We start from the raw sequence: 26146 nt of genomic DNA on the forward strand, positions 1-26146 counted from the left end.
TAAATACACTTAACTTTTTTTTGCCTGGTGGGGGGTTTGTTTTTGGTGCTGTGGGTTTAACCTCCGGGTGCTTTACCACTGAGTCACATCTTCAGCCCTTTCCATTTTCATTTAGAGACAGGGTGTCACTAAGTTGCTTAGGCTGTCCTCAAACTTGTGATCCTCCTGCCTCAGCCTCCCAAATCACTGGGATTACAGATGTTCTTCACATGCCTAACTACACCTAACTATTTTAGGAATTTTGAAACCACACATTTCACTTCATGTTTTTCTTATTCCTAAAGTTCTTCTTGACTTAATTTTTATTTCTTGGCTTAGTGGGGTTGCCTCCTATTGAAAAGGAGGCTTGTCCTTGTATAATATCTTTCTCTTAAGAGAGTGGGGAAGCCAGAAGAAAGTCAGAGAGCAGGGCAGGATAGCTCTAGACAGCAGGGAGGAGGGATAGCCTTAGAGCTGGGAAGGAGAGCTTGCAACTGCAGTAAAGATGCAGAAGACAGGCTGTATTCACAATTTGCTCAGGTGTATAACACAGGACAATTTCCTAAATTTACCTATATGAAAAGTTCTATGTTATTTAACAACAGTCTCTTCTATTAAACTTGTTTCATTTGGCTTTGCATTTACAATGCTTTTGTTTTACTGGAAATGGTTGTCTTTCTTGGCTGGGGAAATTTTGGGTGTTTGAAGAAATAGGCCTAGAAATTTCTTGCCAGGTTTCGTTCATACTGATTTTAAAAGTTTTCTCTTGAGCTTAAACATGAGACAAATAGATTCTCCCTGGAAATGGCAGTCCAGCTCAGGCAGTCCCAATCTTCTGAAGTGGATTAATCTTTTGACAATTTCCCCTTCCTGCATAAAATGTTTTATGGCATATATTTCTTTCCAACTATAAATAAACAAAACTTCACTTTAAGACTTGCTTACTGGAATCATTCTGGGACAAGGAAGATCATGGTTCACTTCATCCCTAGTATCACCATTTCTATCCAAGATGCTCATCCCATAAAGGCAAACCTTTGGGGTGATGATGCAGCCTTGGATGGCAGAGCTTGACTTAGGAGCTGGGTGGGTTGTTGGACTTAGCAACTATCTCAGCCCCTCATCCCATGGAGTTCCATTTATTTCACAGGACAGTGGCAGAGCCCCAAGATTCGGCATACAACATGACAATTAAAGGAACCAAATGAATGCTTTATTTTTATAGATGGTTCCGTGTACCACCAGATGGCTCTATTGTATCACCAGGAAATGCACACATGTGTAAAATCGGTGGTGTCATAAACCAAAGGGAAAAACAAAGCAACAGTGAGATCTTTAAAATAGGTAGGAGAACTGTTCATTCTTTGTAGGGTTACAAAGCAGGAGCAGTCACCAGGAAGGAGAACACACCCAAAGAGGCTATGAGAAAGTCACAATGCTGATGCGTATGAGGTTTTCCAAGTTTTCATATGGCTCTGTAAATATTGTCACATCAGCCAAGAGTACTTAGAAGTGCTCTCATCTCAATGGAGGCTGTAACTGTTTCTATACCAATTTTACATCCTCAGCCTGTAGCTCAGTGAAAGTAACTTTGGAATAATTTTGAGAGGCAAGGTTTAAACATCTGCTGATTTGAGTTGTATGAGTCATGCTCTGAGGAAGGATGACATGATTCTAAAATGTGGTGTCTTTGCTTTCATAAATTGTGAAAAGAAGGTGAAGATCAGAGGAAACAAGGGCTTCTCTGAGTTCCAATGATCCTTTGCCTCTGACAGGTGAAAGTTAAACACATAGGCATTTTGTGACATCTCCCATTGAATGTGAAACTCTAACCTTAACCTCTTGAAGTTAGAACAAAAGTTGTGGATTAGCTAAATTCCATCACAAGTCATTTTATTCTAACTTTCTGAAACTGTTCATTGTCATTATTTAACTTTTATTCCCCCTTTTGACTGTAAATTGATATAGAAGACTATTGTTTTGCATAAGGTTTTGCCATTTTAACACTTTGTTAAGAGGAGGATCTGCATGAGTTTGTTAAGCCTCTCCTTAATCCATAAAACAGTTTGAGGTGTGCTCAGGAACTATTCCTGTCAAAAGTAATACTCAATTTTTGTTTTGAAGAAAGAGTCGCTGGACACTGGACAGATGGCGTTTACTTTGGCCCAACTTGCGAACTTGGAGCTTTGCCTAAAGGAAGCAGAAGAAAAGACTAAAAGTTTATCTGAACAGGTAATACCTGTCATGGGAACTGGAAATATATGTTCCTCAGTGTGCAGTATAGCAATTGGAAATCTGACACATTGTAACCACTGCCGGGTTGACCTCCCCACAAGTACACCACATGAGCATATGCACAGCATTTCATTCAGTACTTACTTTGACCTTTTACTTTTCAGTCTTTAACACTTTTTTCACATTTATTTATTATTTGATTTTGATTCACCACAGGCCATGAGTTGGGCAAGACTTCCTTAAGCATGTGGTTTTCTTGAATAAGCAAGGCATATTTGCATTATAAACAGATAAGACCCAAGATGAAATAAAACCTATGGAAGTCACACAGAATAATTTTCTTGAATTATTTGAAGACAGTTTACTTGGAAGAGAGTTTTTCAAATATTGATTTTCCTCTTGAGTTTTTGAAATTCACAGAGGCCAAACCAGGTCACAAGTGGAGCCCGACCTGTGCAGGTGATGTGGACACTCCATAGGCGGTGGTCTTCATGTCAAGTCCTTGACTTCACAGACAGTGATTGGGTATCAAAAGAGTTCCGACCAGGGACTGGATTGTGTTCCAATAAGATTACACTTTGCAAGCAGTACAGTACATTTATTACTGTTGTTGTTGCCTTTTTGCCCAGCAGAGAGTCTTGGCCCCAGGGAGCAAATCCTCCTGAAGATGGGTCACTCCTGAGGAACAGGGTCCAATGCTTACTCTTAGTTTCAAGTCAGTGAGGATCAAGGACAGAAGAGATGAATTGTTAGAAATATGTATTAATTTCTCATGGATTGACATTTAGATGAGAATCTCTTTTAGAAATTTGAAAAAAAATATTTTATGAGAGGTTTTCTTAAGTAACAAAGGTATTATATTTATATAGTAAAATTTTACTGTATCAGAATTTCATAAAGTTTTTTTTTTGCAGAAACTTGGAAGAAGCACTTGCATTATGAGAAAAAAGTATAATTAATATGTAATATAGTGTTTATGTATCAACACACAAATGCCCTCCATTTTTTTCTGACATAAAAAAAAAGTATATCCCTTACTTTGTTTTATGTTGATTATTTACTGACTCAATGCAAGTGATGCAAGTCGTAACCAAGAGATTTGGGTTTTCCTCTAAAACAAATAAAAAGAAACCTCAAAATGTGACAAAATTATGAATTACAAAGAAAATAATGATGAATATGAGGTACCACTTCAAAACGCCCTCCTCCCAAATAACCTAAGAATTTCAGAGTCTGCAAACAAGGAAGAATTTTAGGTAACTAAAAGAGATTATTCCTGACCTAAGATATATGTTTTTTTAATAGTCGAATGGCTATTGTGATTTCTCATTTAAATAAGATTCAATTCACTTATAAAAGAACACTTTCACTTTGTTCTTTAAAAAATATTTTTATCAAATACAAATAGCCCCTAATATTTAAGATTCTTCACTGGATGATCTCTTAATGTAACACCAAATAATTAGATGTATTCATTTTTTCAGTTTAGCAGATTAAATATATAACACTGGATTTCACTCAGCTTCTTTGTTTCTACCATAAGTGAGATGATGGTTAGGTGTTTTGGGAAGAAAGACGTAAAACATCACTTCTCTGCCCAAGCAGCTCACAGACAACAGAATCATTGGAGGAGATGGGGAGTAAAACGAGTTGCTTTTATGATTCCAAGATGAACTGCACAATAACATTAAGTTGCAGGGTCCATGTATATTAATGTCCTAAAGCATGGTTCTTGAAGTTGCCAGATTTGCATAGCCAAGTAAATTTAATTGGAATTTGGCAATGGTTTGAGGAAAAGTAGAGTATGATGTGTAAAAGTACATTACAGCATTTTCAATATTACATTTTTAATTAAGTTGAACATTTTATTAGATTTCGCTGTTTCAAAACAGGTCAATTAAACCAGACACTGTTCTCAAAGGATTTCATCCTGAGATTTTTTTTTTTTTTTTTTTTTTTTTTTTTTTTTTTTTTTTTGCTCTCTCCAGTGTCTCAGCCTTAAAAAGATAAAAATTGTAATAACAAACCCTATGTGCCCTATTTTAAAATTTAAATTGATATATTTTTTAAATTGGGTGAGAGAAGGACAAGGACAGGGGGTGCAAGTGACCTTTCTCAAGGATGTTCTTCAGAATTTTTCAGAATTTTTCAGAATGGACATCTGTCTCAATCAAACATTTGTCCACTGGGTGCCACTGTGTTCCTACCAGGCTGTGCCACTGAACAATTGCAGAAGAGAGACTGTCTTTATCATTAAAGACAAAGATTACTCTGTGTGTGTGTGTGTGTGTGTGTGTGTGTGTGTGTGTGTGTGTGTAAAGGAATAACTTTACCTACTTTATATGTTGAGGCTTTTTTAAGTGTCATTTAAGATTTGTTACAAGGATGTTGAGACTGCTGGCTGGCTTTCACTGTTAGTCGTGAGACTGAATGCTGGGCAGATGGGCTGGCTTGGTGGGCTGGAAGGGGTGGGAGAGCAGAAGAAATAACAAGAACAAAGGTTTGTGTGGGAACAAAGGGGTGGAAGCTCACAGTATCGTCAGCCAGTAGATCTTGCCTTTGAGGAAAGGATAAATTTCATTGATGGCCAAATCCCTACCTCCTGGCTTTGCCTATTAGAGAAGAACTAGAATTAACTCAGAATGGGAAGTAGAGACAGCTGGGAGTCATCCACACTAAGCACCTTTAGATCCTGGGCCTCAGTATTCAAGGTCTCTCTTGGCTTATGTTTTAGTCAGCTTTTTCATGGCTGTGACTAAAAGATCCGGCCAAAACGATTGTAGAGAAGGAAAGATTTATTTAAGGGTACAGAGTTTCAGAGATCTCAATCATAGACAGCAGACTCCATTATTCAGGGCTCCAGGTGAGGACATCATGACAGAAGAGTGTGTCAGAAGGAAGCAGCTCACGTGATGCTCAGGAAGCAGAAAGAGATAGAGGTCTGTACTTGTCAGATACAAATATCTACCAAAAAGCCACGCTCGCAATTCCCACCTCCTCCAGTCACACCCTACCAGCCTTTAGTTTCCACTCAATTAATCCCTTAGGTGATTAATTCACTGATTTGGTTAAGGCTCTCACAACCTAATCATTTCTTCTCTGAACCTTCTTGCATTGTCTTACACAAGAGCTTTTAGGGGACAGCTCATGTTCAAACCATAACAGCTTACTATGAAAAGGAATTTAAAAACTATATAGAAATAATGAAGAAATAAGGAGATTGTGCTCTTTCCTCTGGTGATATGACACATTAAACAACTTTTGGGGGCTTTACTCTATTTAGCAATTATTCTTTATTTCTCTGCAGTCATGTCATAATTGTCAAAATGCAAGAAATATAAGATCAGAACAATTTGCAATTAAGATTTAAAATCTGGGCTAGTCAAGACTGTGAGAAAAAACTAACAATTCAGAGGACTGGGGTGAGAAGGAGTCAGTAGACTCCAACTTTTACCCTGGGTTATGATGATAACTCCAAACAGCTCCAAGTTTTGCATAAGAAAATACTTGGTTATATTTCCGGAAGGTTTAGATCAGTGGAATGAAAGCCAGATGCCTGGAAATTGGTCAGTAGATAAAGGAAAAGATGGGGGGATAACAAAGGGAAGAAAACAGTTAAAAATGTGAGAGAAAAAAGTTTTCTGGAGCTATCCATCAAAAGCATTCCTGCATGCATGCAGTGCATTTGAGAGGACAAAGAAAAAAGATATAGTGGGTTACTGTTTGTGACCATATATAAGAAAGTTGAGCCTCTGACTTTTGTACTAAGATGGGTTCTAAGAAAATGTCAAGAAAACCTGGAGTTTCACAACAAAGCCAGAATCCAAACATGCCCCTAGGAAGCGTTCCTGCGCCTACACTTGCTGTTAGCAAAGTCGGCCAGGGGGTCTCTGGTGTTCATTCGGGGCTTCTGTTCCCAGCCTCAGGCATCAGACCACGGAGAGTTCAGGTGTTGTTTCTGCTCTCCTGTTTGCTAGCTTTATGACCTTGGCAATTTACTTCACCTCCGCAGCCACAGTTGTCTTATCTAGAAGCGGGTCAACGTGCTGGTTTCATAGAACTGCTGTGAGGATTGTGATGAGATAGGTATCTGCCTCTTAGTTGGTACCATGGCCTGACCGTTCGCTTCAACCCCAAATCTGTGCTGCGATCCAACTTCCAATATGACGGCATTCTAGGTATTTGGGAGGTTCTCAGATCATGAGGGTAGAACCCTCTTGAATGAGGTTAGTGGGTTACGTTTAGCGTGCTTATAAAGAGGCCCACTGGAATGCCCTTGCCTCTCCCACCATGTGAGGACACAGCAGGAAGGCACCATCTGTAAGCCAGGAAGTGGGCCCTCACCAGACACCAAATCTGTTGATTCCTTGATCTTGAACTTCTCTCCTTCTGAAACTGCAAGAAAGAAAATAAATTCCTGTTGTTTATTTATAAGCTACTTGGTATGTAGTATTTTGTTACATTTGCCCTAAAGGACTAAAAATACTGTTGGTTCTCAATAATATCAGTTTATCTTGACCCTTACATAACAAAACTGTTTGATTCTCTTCATGCTTTGAAGATAATTAATCATATTCTCAACCAACTAGGAAAGCCTCTGTCATGAACACATGCTCTGTGCACGTATGTGTGTGTTTACATGGGTGTTTAAGAAATTGCTTTGCTCATTGGTTCTCTTAGAACATTGGCAAGATGGTATAAATCATCCCACTGCAGTTCTCTAACTCTCAAGTCTTGGGCTCTCAACTAGGTGAAGCAGCCCCTAACCCTGCCCGTCTTCCTTCTCTTAACTTGGTGAACTTTTCCACCACCCAGATTTCTCTTCTACCATTTCCCAGCTCTTCATTCTTTGACCTTGATTTTTCCTTCTGCTTCATCACTTGGGATTTCTGTCTGATTTTGCCCAGACTGGGAGTTGGATGAGAGGCACTGGTGTCTGGTCATGTCAGGTTTTTCTTTGACAAGCTGGAGTGGAGGTCTGTGATCATTCTCCCACTGAGGAGTTGAATCCAGTAACAACAAATAGAATTAGTTTGGGATGTCTTTTGAGTACTACAGCTAGCAAACTATTAGTTAATATATATTAAGTGTGCTATAAACTCTAGCTGGGAAAGAGATTTCATGAAAGGAATAGGTGGGAAACACTCTTTTCTCCAACTGTTGTTTCTCCTAGGTAGAAATGAGGCATAGACACGTCACAGCAAGGGGGCTCTTTGTGGTTTTGGTGGGGCATAAAAATAGTTTTAGTTCTATGGATTTCATAAAGAAAGGTTTTTTGAACCTTTAAAATTTCTCAGATTATAGAGAAATTTCAGGGGAGAAGAAATGGTAGTTGTATTTCCTAATTTTTGGAAAAAGTACATATAGCATTTTTTTCTTACTTTTTAGTAATAGCTTATGTCCCAACTGGACACAATTTTTCCTTTACCTGATGAGACATTTCCTAAGACCCAAAATAAAACTAGCGACAGGGCATTCCTGTGTCCTCACTCTGTGACTTACATGATCACTTATGTAATATGCAAAGAAAATTTCTCTCCCTTGCTCTTTTCCCTTGGAATCTTCCTGCTTAATCTTCTCCCCTGACTTAAATAATAACAGAAGCAATAAGGGAGACCAAATAGAAAGAGAATGGGGTGGGGGTGGTGTCTAGCTCACATCCTACAGGAATGTGTCCCTAGGAATGGAGCCCTGTAATGCATTATAAATGGTGGACAGCGATTGGAGGAATTAACATTTATTAAGCACTTACAGTATTCTAGGCACTGTATTTTATTTGATCCACAAAATAACCCTATGGAAGGGATTATTTACTGTTGAAGACAGAGAAACAAAAACACTGTCATTTTCCCCAAGGTCATATAGTCAGTAAATGGTGAACCTGATATGAGTGCCCAAGTATTTTTAAAATTCAAAGACCCAGTTCTTAATTTTATGTAGTCATAGGCCACAGAAACTCAAGATGTTTCCTACACTGTAAAACTGAACAGGGGAATTTCCTTTGGTTCCCAGACTGGAATGTAGAGTCCTTGTCAGGTAGATGGCAGGGCCTCCCCCCAATTCCGGCCCCAGGTTTCTGATACAGAGGATCTGGGGTAGGGGGGTGAAGAATTTGTAATTCTAGCAAGATTTTAGTTTAAGCACCAGAGCTAACCCAGACCTTTAGGCAGAGGCTCTTTGTCACCTTTGTTTTGTGCTTATAGCTGCAAGGAGTGATAATCAGTGAGCATAAGGTTTGGGTGCATAAAACAGACAAACCAAATAAAATTGACCTAAAGAGATAGGCATTAAATTTCCATTCTAATAGAGTCAGTTTGGACACAGGCTTCCCGGGATAGGAGTGGTGGCTTCACAATCTTCGGAGACCAGGGCTCTGCTTCTTTTCATTCACAGCTTCCATCCATCCTCAAAGTCCCAGAAGGCTCTGAAGCTACAGGCTTCTTAGATACATTTCAGGCAGCATGGGGAAGAAGAGGCAAGGCAAGACCAGGATGGGCAATTGTAGCCCCTTTCAAAGGGTTTTCTGGAAACCTCAATTCTTAAATACCGCCGAACCCTTTTATTTGCAAAAAGACTCCCTTATCCTTATACAAGAAAGGGTTGCCTTTCTTATCTTATCCAATCCTGTGACCATGTTACAATATATAGTGCTTTTTCCTGGTAAACTCGATGTTTTGGATATAGATATGCAGTATTCTCAGAAGCACTTGTTGATGAAAGAATTCATTCGTTATCCTGACACCGTTGACAGAAAAAAAAAAAAAAAAGTCAGTTTGTCAGATGCCTTGGTTTATCCCTGAACTCTTAATTCCATTCTACTGGTCTAGTGTGACATTTGGCAGGTACTGTTGGTTGGTAGCCTGAGTCATCAGGTTTGTACCTCAAAAGATGTTTATGTTTTTTCGGTGCCACATACAGAACGGAAAAAATACAGGGTGTATTTGTTTCAGCATCCCAAACTGAGGCAAATGAAATAAGGTCTTCTTCGTTTGATTTCTCAGTTCTCCAATGCCTGACACAATGACAATGCCCTATAAAGATCCATTAGCAACTGGATGCCCTTTGAATATAGAAAAGATGTAGGAAGTATGACCAAAAAAAATATTGTTCTGGGAACCCTGTGTGGAGGAAATCTCAGTAGGACAGAAAACTAAGTCTCCTGTCAGTTGACAGTGCCAAGAACTGAATTCTAGGACATCCCTCCCTGTCAGAGTCATATGGAGTGTAAGAAGTGAAGTCCAATTATGTGCAATCTTTATTTGAAGAAAGAAAATATGTATATATTGTCAGAATGAACTACAAAGCTAAAGGAAATCCTAAAGGATGATCAAAAGGTAAAGAAAGGAGAGTTGACTTCTGAAAAACACTTGTGTCTATTCTGACTGGCTCCCCTGCATGCAGCAACCCTGAAGACTCATTCTGGCTTATTACAAGAACCCAGTTTGGGGCCCCAGTGACTGCTCATAGCCAAGACCAAGCCACATTTAGCTAGGGGTTTTATTTAGGTTTTTATTTTGTTTTGAATAGTGCTCATTCCTTTAACAATAATTTATTGAGGACAATGCTGGCTCTTAAATCCCACGGGGAAGTCTAGTTATGGAGAATAACCATTGGGATCTCGACTTTGAGGAAATAGTGCTTGTCGGTGTGTGTGTGTGTGTGTGTGTGTGTGTGTGTGTGTGTGTATGTGTGTGTTTATTCCTTTTGTTTCTCAAAGTAAGCAATGAAATCCTAGGCTAATCTGTTGCCCTAAGTTAGCTCCAGGTTCTTGGGACTCAGGCTTTTCCTTCAAGATGGGACTTTTAAAGAAGTTGAGATGTTTCTCTTTAGAATTTCTTTGGACTTAAGGTAACAAGAGGACTGGATACACAGCTCAGTTGGTCGAGTGCCTGCCTAGCATGCACAAGGCCCTGGGTTCAATCCCCAATGCCACAAAAAAAAAAAAAAAAAAAAAAAAAAAAGTAACAAGAGAATGCTATAAGCAAAGAAATAGAGCCCAAGTAGCAGCTGCTGGGGCAGAAGGAAACAGATCACAGCAACAGAAAAGGGAGAATTCTGACAGCTGACTTTCTCCTGGGAGTTTTGACAACTTGGTTAATAGTCACCCTCTATTCTCCAGACATATTTGTGTATGTTATTATAAAACTGAACTAGAAACAAAAGACTTTTCACACCCTGCAACAAACAACAACAACAACAAAGCCTATATATTGTTTGGTAACCAAGAAATTATTAATCATTTCAAATAATGGGGATAAACTCTCATTATTTTTCTTTTAGGACATTTTAGTGGGGGATCTATCTTTTAAGTCTAGAAATAGAAGGAATAAATGTTTAGATATTGGAAATGTGTATGGAGTAGCAAAAAATGATTTGATGCATTCTGAGATTGCCCAAAAATGTTCTGGTTCCTCTTTATTGTTCCAATGCAACAGTGGATCCCTTGATGCCAAGTTCGTTTGAAGTAAGTAATGTGCCCTTGGTAGGAGTATTCATTTCTGCAAATGCTCAGAAATTATGCTTGATATGCCAATCTGAAATCATGAGGTTTTGTGAATGAGTTTTTGTTTTCTCATCTATTTTGAAGTCTACTTTAATGCCATAAAATCACAAGCGGTCTGTTTGACCTGGAATGGATTTCCTTGTCACAATGAAACTTAGTTATCAGGAACTTCGTGAAACAATTTTGTTAGAGTTCCAGTTGATTTTATAGCAGGAGTTTTAATTAAAAAATCCAACAACTTCCTATCTAAGCAGATGTTAATCTTCCCCGTTACTGGTTTGTTGGGCATAAATTGGAGAATGCAAGGGAAAAAATACAAGCTGCTGAAATGATGTGTTGATTCAGAGTTAGGCACAATGACAAATCAGCTTCTGTTATTACAGTTGTCACAGGCTGGATGTGTGGACTGCTGGCCTGTTACATAACTAAAGACTTCCTTTTGCTTGTAAATGTCAAGATCAAACAGAGGTCAGTTTAAATAGCTGACCGGGTGCTAATTAATGTGATTTTCCAATATAAGAAAAAGCAAAAGGCCTTGTTCCCTAAGAGTCATCGCTCTGCTGATATGAGCAGATGTCTCTGTATGGGCTCAACCTGCATTTCAGGTTTTCTCTGAGATGGTGAACTCACTTTCACTTTTCTTAGTGTTTAAAAGTAAAATAGGAAGTACTATCTTTGCCCATTTCGTGTTGCTATAACAAAATACCTGAGGGTAGATACTTCATAAAGAAAAGTAGTTTCTTTAGCTCACAGTTTTGGAGGTTCAAGAGCGTGGTACCAGAATCTGCTTGGCCATGGTGAGGGCCTCATGGTAGGTGGCACCACAAAAGCAAGAGTGTATAGGTGATTGATGGGTAGCATGTGCAGAATAGATATTCAAGGGAGTTTCTCAACTCCCTTGGTAAGCCATTCAGGAGAGAACTATCCACTCAACAACCTAATTCACTCCTGTGAGGCAATATTACTCCATTTATGAGAGGGGCATGAGGAGAGTCCCCATGACCTAAGTACATTCTGCTGGGCTCTACCTCTCGAAGGTTTTCCCACCTCAACACTGCAACACTGGGGAGCAAACTTCCAGCACACAAACAGGCCATATCCAAACTACAGCAGTTAGGTATAGGCTCTCATTTAATTATTCATTTATTCTTTCTGTAAATATTTATTGAGCCTTTTTGTGAGCTAGGCCTCCTGCTAGTCCCATATATTTAACTCATTAATTCTCCTCCAGTTCTTGAAAATCATATTTGCCATTTTGCAAATGATGAAAATTCCCCTGTGGACTTACATATTTGCCTGCTCCTTCTCTGCACACTGGCTTTAGGGCACATGACCTGCTGAAGATGACCAAGTCTTCCTTGTTAGTCCAGGTCTTCCTCCTGTCCCTCGACCTGATGATCTAACTGCCCCCTGAGCAGTTTCACCTGGGTTCTCACAGTCACCTCAAGATCTACCCCCAAATTCAACTCATCAGCTTTCTGTCCCAAACCTCTTTCTTCTCTCATATCTGCTAGGCCAGTAAGAGGTCATGAGCTACCTTATGGTTAAAATCAGAAATCAGTGCTGCTTTGATTCTTTGCCCTTCCTTTCTCCATATCCCATCAGTTGCTGAGTACAAAGATGAAGGGTGCCTCCCCAAAAGTTCTCAAGTTCATTGATTTTTGGTTTTTGTTTTCTGTCTTCACTATCATCACCCTTATCCAGGCCACCATCCCCAGAAACTGATTCTAACTTGACCCTAATTATGACTCCTCAGCAGTAGTCAGGGTGAAAATTATGTAGTACATATTCCATGTTTTTTCACAGCTTAAAATTTTAACTTAGCCCCTTTTATTGTCCAACTCAAATCTGTGCTCTTACAATGCCCTTTTTATCTGACCACCTATTTTATTTATTTCTCTAGCTCTGTCTTATACCAAGCACTGTCTCACATCATTTTCAGTCCTTGAATATGCTACTTCTTTCTATTAAGAAATAAACAAAGGCATTGTTCCTTGGAGTCAAATTTTAAATAACATAGTTTTCCCTCTGCTTCTGCCTAGAATTTCTCTGCTCTGCTCTACCCCTCCTCTCACCCCCTTTCTCATTATCCAAAAAAAAAAAAAAAAAAAAAAGCAAAACACTCCCAAGATCTTTAGTTAGACAACACTGTTCCCAAAATGCTTTTCTTCCTTTTCTTCTTCCTTCAAGTTAGGCTGAGATATCCTTGCTAGGTGCCCTCATGAACTATCCCATCTCCCATTCTCCACCAATTGAAATTGTGTGCATCTCCTAGTACACCATACACCTCAAGGTGGAAGTTCAGATACCAATGCCCCTGTGGTTCCAAATCAAGTTAGAGTTCATCCACTTGTCTCTCCAATGTCAAAGCCCATGTCCTTTCCATTGTCACACTTGGAGTTGACCTGTTGGCAATGAGGAGCTATGGAAGGGTTTAAAGGAAACATATGCAGATTTGTATGCAAGAGAGAAAACTCTCAGGATACTGAGAACAGATTTGAGAGATCAGAGCCAGACATATCAATGTGTGGGCTCTTGCAAAAATTTGGTTCAGAAAGGGAAGGACCTAAATCAGAGGTAGAAGAGGACAGAGATAAGAAATACATAAGAGCTGGATTTGGTGATTAAGTGTAAGGGCTGCAGGGAAAGTAGGATTAGAGATTGATCTTAAGTTTCAAGGGACTATGTGATCTGTGATCATCCCAGCTATCTATTATTTGAGTCACTGGATGTTAAAGATGATTCATTTCCTAAGGGAGACTCCACTTAGGCTCAATTTACCACTTAGTTTTGGAATCTCCATTGAAGTTTTATCATTTAGATTTCTTCATTTAGGTCTTCTGAATCCTGTAATCCTTTGCTATTACACAGATCCTGTTGTGAGAATGGTATGTCATTAACATAGACCAAACATTTGTGTCTTTCCACAATGTCAAAATTTATTGAATAACAATAAATTCACAGACTACAACACTTCCATCAGTAGTAGTTCACTGAGTACGTGTGGGTCACCTGGTAGTTATAAACCAGGCAATCACAGGTTCTTTCATGCCAATCTTAATTTCTGATATCTGTAACACTCATCAAACTTCATACATACAGGTTCACATGTCTATGCAGGTTACAGAAAGGCTAGGAAAGGGTTAAGGCAGCCACAGGGGTTTAGGAGGCTAAACTGAGAGCAAAGAGGAGGGCAGAGATAATGCAGGGTCACTGTAGGTGGTCAGATAAAGTTAGGAACCAGCCAAAGAATTCACTGGGGGTGCAGAGCTGTCAAAGTTCAGCAGCTTATTCTAGACCAAGGTTCTGATGGTGGCAGTTTGGAGTGTCAGCTTGAGATGTCATCTTGGAGTGACGTGCACGGTTGTCATGAGCAGGAGAAACTGCAGTCTGCTAAAGCCCAGGAATAGAGATTTGGAGGTTCATGGCTATAGCAATCTTCCTGGGCAAGGCTTCTGATAAGTGACCGGGTGATGGGGCCAGCGTGCTGCCATGTCCACTCTCATAGTGCTCCTCCTCTTGTGGTTCTTGAGTGAGGGAACTGCATCATTTGGTGTTTGATGTGTTCAATAAGCTCGTGGAGCTGGTTTTTCCCATATGAGTTTGATGCACCCATGCATTGGTATACTTATGATTAATTTGATAAGTTCATGGGTGATTTTTCTTATTAGCACAATTAATTTATCAGTTTATGCCTTAAAGTTGTACCAGGCATGTGGTGATTGCTTACTTGTATAAACAAGGTGTGTAATCATTCCATCTCAGTACTTAAACTCAAAATGGAGTGGTTTATGGCAAACACATGCTTTACAAAAATGGAGTAACTCAGGTTTGGGCACAGCCTGAAAACTGCTGTTCGTGGAATAACTCAGAGAGCACATAGTCTGCTCTCCACAGATCCTTAAACTCATTTCTCAAAATGAGTATTTTTCTAGCCATTTTTCAGTTCTGGGAACTTCAGAGAGAAAAATTTGGATGACCCCGTGTTGTGTGAATAAAGATCTCATTTATTAGCCATGGGAGCAGTTTGAAGTTTAAATTCAGAGTTAGACAAACGCAATTCTCTCAGTGTTATTTAAGTGTACGATTAGTGACTGCTGTTCAGGGCAGAGGTTTGCAAAACAGGTCTTGGGACCCCTGGAGGCTGTGAGCATTAAAGTTAAAACTTTAAACAACAATATCCACAAGTTATTGACATTTTTTATTATTTGTTCTTTTTAGATATACATGACAGTAGAGTGCTTATTCACATTTTTAAAATGCATTCTGGTCTCAGACTCATGTTCTTCAGATTCTACATGACACTTTGATACAGAAACAGATATGAGAATCCAGCTCCTCTTTACTGAGCCAGACCTTAATGTAATATGCAAATGTAAAACAAGAGCACTCTTCTAATTTTCTTTTTGTTTTGTTTTAGAAAGGAGTGGTTTCTAATTAAAATTTGCTTTTATGTTAACATACGAGTTTATTGTTTTTAAGTGGATTAATAGGAGTACTTTTTAAATTTCTAAGTTTCAATTTCTAATATAGTAAATAACATCATGAATGAAAGCTCTTTAAGGTCCTCAACAATTAATATAAAGATGTCCTGAAAATGAAAAGTCTACAAGCTTTTGATCCAGTGACTCTGTAGCACATGCTTTAAGGACCAAGCTATTTGGGAACATGAACCATGATGGAAACCACCATCACATAAATGAGCAGTAATTTAAAATGCTTGGTTAATAAAACTAAATAATGGGTGCTAAACAGAACCCTTAAGGAGGGGAACCCCCACAGTTGCTGGGAAACCTGGACATTTGGACACTATATCATTGAGCAGAAAGCGTCCCTCAGTGAGTGGAAGGTAATCAGTGAAATAAAAATGCTCCTAATTCATACCCACACGACTGTGCATGAAAGGAAGTTGCCCATGCTGAGAGCCTCTTCTGTCATCCTCGGCCCCTCCCCCGGGTACTTGTGACCAGAGGCTGTTTTGTCCTTCCTTCTCATTGAACTTTCCTCCCTATGTCCTGTCTTCATCTTCTTAAGCCCATTTCACAACCTCAGCCCACTGACATATGCCCTGTGTTGCTATTGCATTTCTGATCTCTGATGGTATCATTTTTTTGAAGGAGGATATTTTATTTTTATTTATTTTTAATAGCACTTTATAGTTATGCATAGTAGTTGGGTGGAAATCGATTTCAATTCATGATCCCCCTCTTTTCCTTCCATCCTCCCTTCCCTCTCTCATTCTCCTTCCTCTACTCTATTTGACTTCCTTTCACACACCTATTAATTTATATTTGATTGGTTCTTTATGTTATCCTATCCTTCCCTCCTCCTTTTTCCTTTATTTTGTTCTAGCTTCTGCATATGAGGGTTTCTGTCCTTTGAGTTTCTCAGTTTGGCTTATTTCATTTAGCATGATATTCTAAATTCACAGCATATGGGGCAGAATTATGTCTCCCTCAGAAATGCATAAGGGAGGTGAAGGCAGAGGCTGATCTCTGGCTGTGCCTGATATGGCTTCCAGTCTTGGTTTCAGTGGATGGGTTTCCATCTACTTAGTCAAGGAAAAACACCTCTGGGGAGGGTTCCTTAACCTGGTGAACACCAGAGAGGCATTTGTTGAAAACATCTGATTACTCAGAGTGCAATATGCAAATGCACATGGTAAAAACTCCAGAGAGGATTACAGTGATTTATAAAGTCAATTTTCATTTCTTTCTCTCTAAAAAATTGGTTAATAATAGCAACAACAACAAAAAACTCACTTGTCTGACTAATGGAGAGTATTGATCTAGTCTGAATTTTTACTTCAGTTCCTGGGAGTTCTGTGGATCCCATGCTGTCTTTGTTCTACCTCATCCAAGTTGGGATGTCTACTTCTTGCTTCAAGTTCCCTTAGTTTCTGTTTGTGCTTTTGTTCTATATTTAAAAAGAAAAGTACAAACTCTTTAGTTTCACCCCTTTGGTTAGCCTCAAAAAGTTCCTCTGAATGGCTTCCCTTTGTAATACGACGAGTGCACCATCCTGAGGTTTGGAGTGTGCGGTCTCCTTCCCACACCCCTTCCCCATATTTGATCCCTCTGAGCTTGTCTTGGATGTTTTGTGTTTTCTTTGCTACCCCGCTGCCATGCACACACTGTAAAGAAGCAATAAGTGGAATTTTAATTCTGTTCTAATGGGAACAATCACTGCCTGTTAAAAATCATTTGGAATCAGTTGCCTTCCTCATTGGAAGGGAGCAGGGGACTCTGTATTTCCTAATTCCAGAGGATTTTTTTCAGAAGTTTCCTAATTTTTGTTTTCAAAAAACCTAAACTCATCAAATATATTTAAAGGGACTTTGCAGAAAAGGGAGATGATTGAGAGAAACTCACAGAAAGCTAAAAGTATTTGTCCCAAGCTGGTGAGTGGGGAGCCCACTCTGTGCATCTCACCAGCAGGGGAAGCCTGTTCCTGTCCCATGAAATTGCTCTGCAAGTGTGCCGAGCCCAGCGTGACTGGTTATGTTCTAGGAATGGGTCCCTAGGTCCCAGCAATGAAGCCGCACAGTAAGCACACCTGCAGGATCTATGCCTGGGGACAAAGGGTTCTGAGGGAGGACCAGTGGGACACAAGAGCACCCTGAGGATATACAAGTCTTCGAGATGGACGAGTGACCTCAGGATGGGGTATCCTCAAGAATGCCTAGCGATAGGGACTTTAAGTTGAAATAAATAGGATTTACAGAAAATGTAAAATGTGGTATTTCTTGTACACTCAAGGGTATATTTTGAGAGCAATCCCCATTGTACCTGGCAACAGTAGTTTTGCTTCTTTATAATTACTTTGTGTCCAATATCAAGTTGACTTTAATTTCTCAGAACCTGACATGATAGCTTTTTGGACTTTTATATCCAAGCATTGGCCTTTACCTCCAAGACAGTGATGAATTGCTTCACCTTTTCCCATGTCTCTTAATTTCTCTCTAGTACTCTTATCTACTGAGGGAACTTTGGAGATTAAAGGAATCTTAGGAATCTCTGGCCTTGACTTCTTACTTCATATTTCAATTATTGACTGACCTTTGGGTAAATATTTCTATTTTCACTCAGAGCTTACATGTTTCTTTATTATTCAGGGTTTTTCTTCAAAATAATTTGGAGATGTTATGGGTTTAATTGTATCCTGATAAAATTTATTGTTGATGTTCTAACTTCCAGTAACTGAGAACATGTCTTTGGAAATAGGGTCATTTTAGACATATTAGTTCAGTTGAGGCCACGCCAGAGTAGGTGGGCTCCTAATCCAAGATAACTGACATCCATGTAAGGGGTGAGAATTTGGGCACAGAGAGAACCCCCTGTGAGGATAAAAGCAGAGACCAAGAGTTGCCTCAACAAGTCAAGGAATGCCCAAGACTACTGCAAACCACCGGAAGCCAGGGGAGAGGTCCTGAACAGTTTCCTCACAACCCTCGGGAGGGTTGACACCTTGACCTCCCTCGTAGCCTCCAGACCTGTGAGACAATGAATTCCTGTTGTTTACACCACCCAGTGTGTGGTATTCTTTTATAGAAGCCTTAGCAGCCTAATTCAGGGTAACGATGCTTCTGAATTATGGGCCTTTGGAGGCCTATTTGAGACCTATTTTAAGATGTACATGAACATAGAAGTAACTGGAAATAACCTGTTTTAAGCAGAAATATTAACAAATGTAAAAGTCTGCTTTGTCTAGGATGAGGATAGGGATAGGATGAGGAATTTGTTGTTTGTTTTAACTGTAAAATTGAAATGAGACCAAACCAGTGTCATGAGCTAAATGCATCTTCAGACCTAGAGGTTCCTGTCCATTCCACAGGTAGCGTAGGTAATTTTTAAAATGTTTGCCTCTGTTATTTATTGCCAGGGAGTTTTATAATTTGTAGTACTAGTTCAAGTCAGCTTGCAAAGCATTTAGCACAAGGGAAGCTTTTCTTTTTTGAAGTAAAGAACTTTTTTTCTGTAGCATGAGCTCTGCAAGGTTTGGCAACACTATTTTTGTGTGTGTGTGTGTGTGTGTGTGTTTTTAGCAACATTGGAAATCTATTCTACAGTATTACTTGCTGCATATATATGTGTGTAGGTCGTGGAACAGAAAATCTAAAAGCACAGATAATGAGAGGAGACAAGTGACTATGAAAAGGCATGTTACATTATGGGATGGTTTTCATAATTTTACTCTGTGAATGATCAGGGAAAGAAAGTATTAAGTTTTGTGGCTTAAACATTTGAATGGGTAGTGCCATTTGAGAAAAGGAAATCTGGGAAAGGAATAAGGTATGAGTTTTGAACACATTAATTCTGAGATGTGTGGTATGCATTAAAGTGACAATATTAAGTAGCTTGTTATGTATAACAACATATATAAATATCCTTCAGAGTTTTATATATGTAGGAGATATAGGTTATATGTGTGTGTGTGTATACATACTTACATATATATATATCCTATAGAGAGATGTGTATCCTATATCATATATATATGTATATCTCCTATATATGTTCTATCTCCTGTATATCTCACATATATATATGTGTGTGTGTGTGTGTGTGTGTGTGTGTGTGTATATATAAAACCTGAGGAGTTGTCCATAAAAACTTGAGAGTCACTACACATTGCTAGTTTTTAAAACAGGGGACCTAATGAGACCACTATATGGCCTTGTACGTAAAGCAGAGAGGAGGAACCAGAGCTGAACCCTCAGATTTCAGTATTAGGAAGATAGAAGAAGAGGAAACTCCAGTCAAGGAAACTGAGAATTAGGAGGAAATAAAAAAAAATTTTGTCCTGAAACCAGAAAGAGAAGTGTTTTAAGAGACACAGAATGCTCAAATGCATACTATTTCACTTGTTTGAATAAGATGGTCAGAAAATTGTCCATTGCCTTTGCTGAAATGAAAATCAAAAGTAACCTTGACAAAATCAGTTTCAGTGGAGTGAAGGGAAGAAGTCAGATAGAAAGAGAAATATAATTGAGGCTGCTGGCTGCTCTCTTTCCATAGGAATATCTATCTATCTATCTATCCATCCATCCATCCATCCATATATCTATCAATCCTCTCTCCTTACACACACACACACACAACTCCCACACCACGCACACATAAGGGTATAATTGTTTTGAACATACACAAGATATGCTGCAAATGGCTCATTTTTCTATCTGCCTTATCTGGAGAACTCTTCCTGATGCCAATCTTGTAACAACCCTGTGACTGTGTATCACAGTATTCCTGGCCAGAGGGAGTGGATATAGAACACACAGATCAGATGGTGGTGGGGTGCAGAAGTTACTGAAGCAAAGGTTTTGTTCAGAGGAAGAGATGAGGGGTTCAAAGCCTAATGAAAGGACGGGCCATTGATAATCAGAATATCTTCTTCATTTGTTCAGTAGGGATACTTTCTCTTCAAGCAACAGAAAATCAATTAAATAAATGTAATAGGGTCATCTGTCATCTCACAAAATAATAAACCTACAGGAGGGTGAAAGCACCCAGAAACCACTTCGGAGGCGGGAACTTACGCAAGAGGTTTTATTAAGTGGACAGGTAGAGTGTCTGCCCACAGAATAAGAGAGAGAGAGAATGAGAGAGAGAGAGAGAGAAAGAGAGAGAGAGAGAGAGAGAGAGAGAGAGGGAGAGAGAGAGAGAGAGAGAGAGGAGAGGGATAGAGAGAGAGAATGGAGGGGAGTTATTCTTAAGTGGTGGAATTTCATGGGCTAATAGCAATGGACCAATGACTTGACTTGGAAGTTTGAGGGCTGGCAACCTAGGTTGTAAAATGGTGTGGGAAAGGGAGCAAAATAACAGATCTGATGCCAACAGAGGGAAGATTCAGAGTCGGTTAATTCAGTGGTTCAACAATATCACCTAGAACACAAGTGCAATCCATCCTTTGCTCTATCATCCTCAATATGTCAGCTGGGTCATACATGTAAGATCTGCAACAATTTTAAGCAGTACATGCAGTGCAGATACCATTTGATGAAAAGACATATGCTTCCTCCTTGGTGTCTTTTTAAAAATCTGGCAAATCCTTCATGAGCCTCAGGAGTCTCTCCTGCACTGTGTGTCCATTCCTAAAGCAATCTCTTGACCTGGGGATGAGATGAACAAGGCATGTCAGTTCAATCATGATTCAAGCACTAGGGCTAGAAAAAGCCAGGCTCCTTTCAAGGCATGACTGTGGCAAGTGCAAATTGGGTTTCTGTTAGCAAGGAGTAAACAGAGAAGCACCTACTGGGAACAGGTACCTGCTATATCAAGGGATGTATACATTCCTTTATACATTATTATGTATAATAATGTGAATTATTCATGAGTTCCTTATTTGGGATATGGGTTGGGGGTAGAATTTTAACGAGGAAGAAGTATGAAATAATATTGAGGAGGAGTCAGGAGAAATGGTCATCTCAGAGAGGAGGAAAGTCATCTTACTAGGAGAAAAAGATAATGGTATTTAGATTTCAGGGCAGAATTAAGTACTTGTTTGAGATTTACATACATGAATTTAAGATGAAACCAGTCAATCCATTTCTGTGATTTTTTCCCCCTAAGAACACTCACTCAGTAGATGTACTGCTAACAATTTTCTGTACCTGAAGGCTGCCTTGAGAATCATTTTATTTAATCTTTATTTTTTAATGGAGATGAAAGTCACAATAATTCAATTAGCTATTTTAAAACTTATACCCCAGTGACATGCATTCTCAATTTTGTACAACCACCAAATACTCTCAAATTCCAACATTTTTTCAACAATCCCAAATACTTTTACCTATTAAGTATTCTTCATGTTCTTTTCCTTCAATTCTCAGATAATCACTAATCTGCTCTCTTCTTCTGCAGATTTTCCTATTCTGAATATTTCACGCAAAAGGAATCATAACATATGTCCTTTTATGTGATTTCTTTCACTTGATGTGTTTTTGAGGTTCATTCAAATTTTAACAAGTATCAGTAATTCATTCTTTTTTATGTTTGAGTAATATTCTATCCTATATAATGAACTTTGTTTATCCATCTGTTGATGGACATTCATTTTTTGCCTTTTAGCTATTATGAATAACCCTGCTATTGATATTTGTATACAGATTTCTCTGGATATGTGCTTTCATTTCTCTTTGGTATATATCTAGGAGTGGAATTCTCAGATCATATGGTAGCTCCAAATTTAACTTTTTAATGAGCCAACATTATTTTTTCCACAGTGGCTGCACCATTGTACACTCCTATCAGCAGTAATATAAGGATTGCTATTTGTAGCCTCACCAACACTTTTTAATTTCTATTTTTAAAGTTATAGCCATCATAGTAGGTGTGAAGTGGAATCTCATTATGGTTTAATTAGTATTTATTTAATGACCAATGATGGCGAACATCTTTTTGTGTGTTTTTTCTGGCCATTGTGATGCTATTATGAATGAATTTTTAAAGAAGTTTTCCTTTTTGAGTTGCTTATTGCTGCCTGTGTCCATTATCCCTCTTTTCTCCCTTGATTTCTGATGACTTGATATCCTCAATCTTACTGATCCTGAAGATACTACCCCTTTTAAGCATCCCTTTTATATGCAAACTAAATTTATTGAGAATTACTTTGTGAACAAATATATAATCTATCTTGGATAATGTTTCAGGCATTCTTTAGAAGAATGTATACCCTGCTGTTTTGTTCTGTATATTATGTCCATTAGGGTTAATTGGTTAATGGTGTGGTTGAAGTACATTTCCTTGTTTATTTTCTGTTTAGATATTGTATTCATTGTTAAAAGGGAGGTATTAAAGTCTCCAACTACTCTTGCTGAACTATTTTTCCCTTAAATTTTATCAGTGGTTGCTTTATATATTTTGAGACCCTGTCATTTGATTCCTTTTTAATTTCTTAACTTCTTGATGTGATGATATTTTTATTCATAAACAATAATCTTTGTCTAAAAAATTTTTTTCATATAATGTTCATTTTGTCTGATTTCAGTATAGCCACTAATTTCTCTTGGCTGCTATTTTCATATAGTATCTTTTCTCTTTTACTTTCAAACTATTTGTACCTTTGAGTCTCAAGCGAGTCTGTTGTAAGCAATGTATAGTTTGATCAATGTTTTTTTTTTTACCTTTAGTCTCTGTCTTTTAATTGGTGGGTCTAATCCATTTACAAGTATAGTATCACTAAAATTGTTATCATGCATAAGGTCCTGGGTTTGATCCCCAAGACCTAAATAATCAAATAAATAAATATTTACTCATAATAAAAGATGTGTTTCTGTGACTTTGCTATTTGTTTTCTACATATTTTATAAACTTTTCTTCTTTGATTCTTTATTATTATTATTATTTTATTTTGCTTTTAACTTTTTACAGACTGCATTTTGATTCATTGTACACAAATGGGGTACATCATTTTGTTTCTATGGTTCTACATGATGTAGATTCATACCATTCATGTAATCATACAAGTACATAGGGCAATGATGTCTGTCTCATTCCGCCATTTTTCATACACCCTCCCTCTCATTTCCTTCTACATATTCTAAAGTTCCCCTATTCTTCTCTTATTCCCCACACCCCAACCCCAATTATACATCATTCTCCACTTATCAGGGAAAACATTCAGCCTTTGGTTTTTTGGGCTTGGCTTATTTCACTTAGCATGATATTCTCCAATTCCATCCATTTATTTGCAAATGCCATAATATTATTCTTCTTTATGACTGAATAGTATTCCATTGTGTATATATACCACAGTTTCTTTATCCATTCATCTGTTGAAGGGCATCTAGGTTGGTTCCACAATTAGCTATTGTGAACTGAGCTGCTATAAACATTGATGTGGCTGTGTTACTGTAGTTTGCTGATTTTAGGTCCTTTGGGTATAAACAGAGGAGTGGGATAACTGGGTCAAAAGGTGGGTCCATTCCAAGTTTTCTGAGGATTCTCCACACTGCTTTCCAGAGTGGCTGCACCAATGTGCAACTCCACCAGCAATGTAAAAGTGTGCCTTTTCCCCCACATCCATGCAAACATCTATTATTGCTTGTGTTCTTGATAAAAGCCATTCTAATTGGAGTAGGATGAAATCTTAGAGTTGTTTTAATTTGCATTTCTCTAATTACTAGAGATGTTGAACACTTTTTCATATATTTATTAATTGCCTGTGTGTCTTTTTCTGTAAAGTGTCTGTCCAGTTCCTTGGCCCATTTATTGATTGGGTTCTTTGTGTTTTTGGTGTAAAGTTTTGTAAGTTCTTTATAAATTTTGGGGATAAGTACTCTATCTGAAATGTGTGTGGAAAAGATTTTCTCCCACACTGTAGGCTCTCTCTTCACATTCTTGATTGTATCTTTTGCTGAGAAAAAGCTTTTTAGTTTGAGTCCATCCCATTTATTGATTCTTGCTTTGATTTCTTGTGCTTTGGGAGTCTTGTTGAGAAAGTCTGATTCTAAGCCAACATGATGAAGATTCGGGCCTACTTTGTCTTCTAGTAGGTGCAGGGTCTCTGGTCTAATTCCTATGTCTTTGAACCATTTTGAGTTGAGTTTTGTGCAGGGTGAGAGATAGAGGTTTAATTTCATTTTACTGCATATGGATTTCCAGTTTTTCCAGCACCATTTGTTGAAGAGGCTATCTTTTCTCCATTGTATGTTTTTGGCTCCTTTATCTAGTATGAGGTGACTGTATTTATGTGTTTTTTTCCTTGTGTCTTCTATTCTGTACCATTGGTCTGCCTGTCTATTTTGGTGCCAATACCATGCTTTTTTTTGTTACTATTGCTCTGTGGTATAGTTTAATGTCTGGTATTGTGATACCTCATGTTTCACTTTTTCTATTCAAGATTGTTTTGGCTGTTCAAGGTCTCTTATTCTTCCAGATGAAGTTCATGATTGCTTTCTCTATTTCTATGAGGAATGTCATTGGGATTTTAATTGAAATTGCATTGAATCTGTATAGCGCCTTTGGTAGAATGGCCATTTTGACAATGTTAATATTGCCTATCCAAGAACATGGGAGATATTTCCATCTTTGAAGGTTTTCTTCAATTTCTTTCTTTAATGTTTTCATTGTAGAGGTCTTTCACCTCTTTTGAAAATTAATTCCCAAGTATTTTATATTTTTTGATGCTACTGTGAATGGAGTGGTTTTCCTAATTTCTCTTTCAGAGGATTCATCACTTATGAATAGAAATGCATTAGATTTATGCATATTGATTTTATATCTGCTCCTTTGCTGAATTCATTTATTAGTTCTAGAAGTTTTCTAGTGGAGTTTTTTGGATCTTCTAAATATAGGATCATGTCATCAGCAAATAGTGACAGCTTTAGTTCTTCTTTTCCAATTTATATCCCTTTAATTTCTTCAATATAATTGCTCTGGCAAGTGTTTCAAGGACGATGTTGAATAGAAGAGGTGAAAGAAGGCATCCCCTGTCTTGTTCCAGTTTTTAGAGGGAATGCTTTCAGTTTTTCTCCATTAAGAATGATGTTGGCTGTGGGCTTAACATAAATAGTCTTTACAATGTTGAGGTATGTTCCTACTATTCCTATTTTTTCTAGTGTTTTAAGCATGAAGGGGTGCTGTATTTTATCAAATGCTTTCTCAGCATCTATTGAAGTAATCATGTGATTCTTAACTTTAAGTCTATTGATGTAGTGAAATACACTTATTGATTTCCAGATGTTGAACCAACCTTGCATCCCTGGGATAAACCCCACTTGATCATGGTGCACTATCTTTTTAATATATTTTTGTATGTGATTTGCCAGTATTTTGTTAAGGATTTTTGCATCTATGTTCATCAGGGATATTGGTCTAAAGTTTTCTTTCCTTGACATGTCTTTGTCTGGCTTTGATATCAGAGTGATACTAGCCTCAATATAGAATGAATTTGAAAGGTTCCCTCCTTTTCTATTTCCTGAAATACTTTGAGTAGTATTGGTATCAGTTCTTCTTTAAAGGTCTTGTAGAATTTGATGAGAATCCATCTGGTCCTGGGCTTTTCTTTGTTGGTAAACTTTTGATGGCTTCTTCTATTTTGCTGCTTGAAATTGATCTGTTTAGATTGTGTACGTCTTCCTGATTCAGTTTGGGAGGATCATATGTCTCTAAAAATTTGTCAATGTCTTTGATATTTTCTATTTTGTTGGAGTATAGATTTTCAAAGTAGCTTCTAATTATGTTATGTATTTCAATGGTGTCTCTCATGATCTTTCCTTTTTCATCACAAATTCTAGTAATTTGAGTTTCCTCTCTCCTTCTCTTTGTTAGTGTGACTAGGGGTTTATCAATTTTGTTTACTTTTTCAAAGAACCAACATTTTGTTTTGTCAAATTTTTGAATTGTTTCTCTTGTTTCAATTTCATTGATTTCAGCCCTGATTTTAATTATTTCTTGTCTTCTACTATTTTTGGTGTTGATCTGTTCT

At 38.1% G+C, this 26146-nt stretch overlaps 1 protein-coding gene across 1 annotated transcript in view; it reads left to right on the forward strand.

Moving 5' to 3' along the window:
* CCDC192 (coiled-coil domain containing 192) overlaps nucleotides 1–26146 on the forward strand; it is a gene marked incomplete at its 3' end in the record, with an annotated part of 211477 nt that overhangs the window by 24497 nt on the left and 160834 nt on the right. The window contains exon 3 of the mRNA XM_079143783.1: nucleotides 2104–2211. Within this exon, the coding sequence (XP_078999909.1) occupies nucleotides 2104–2211 (108 nt within the window). The remainder of the gene's footprint in view (nucleotides 1–2103; nucleotides 2212–26146) is intronic.

Source organism: Sciurus vulgaris (assembly GCF_902686455.1).
Source record: "Sciurus vulgaris genome assembly, chromosome: 6".
In the NCBI taxonomy this organism is placed as follows: Eukaryota; Metazoa; Chordata; class Mammalia; order Rodentia; family Sciuridae; genus Sciurus; species Sciurus vulgaris.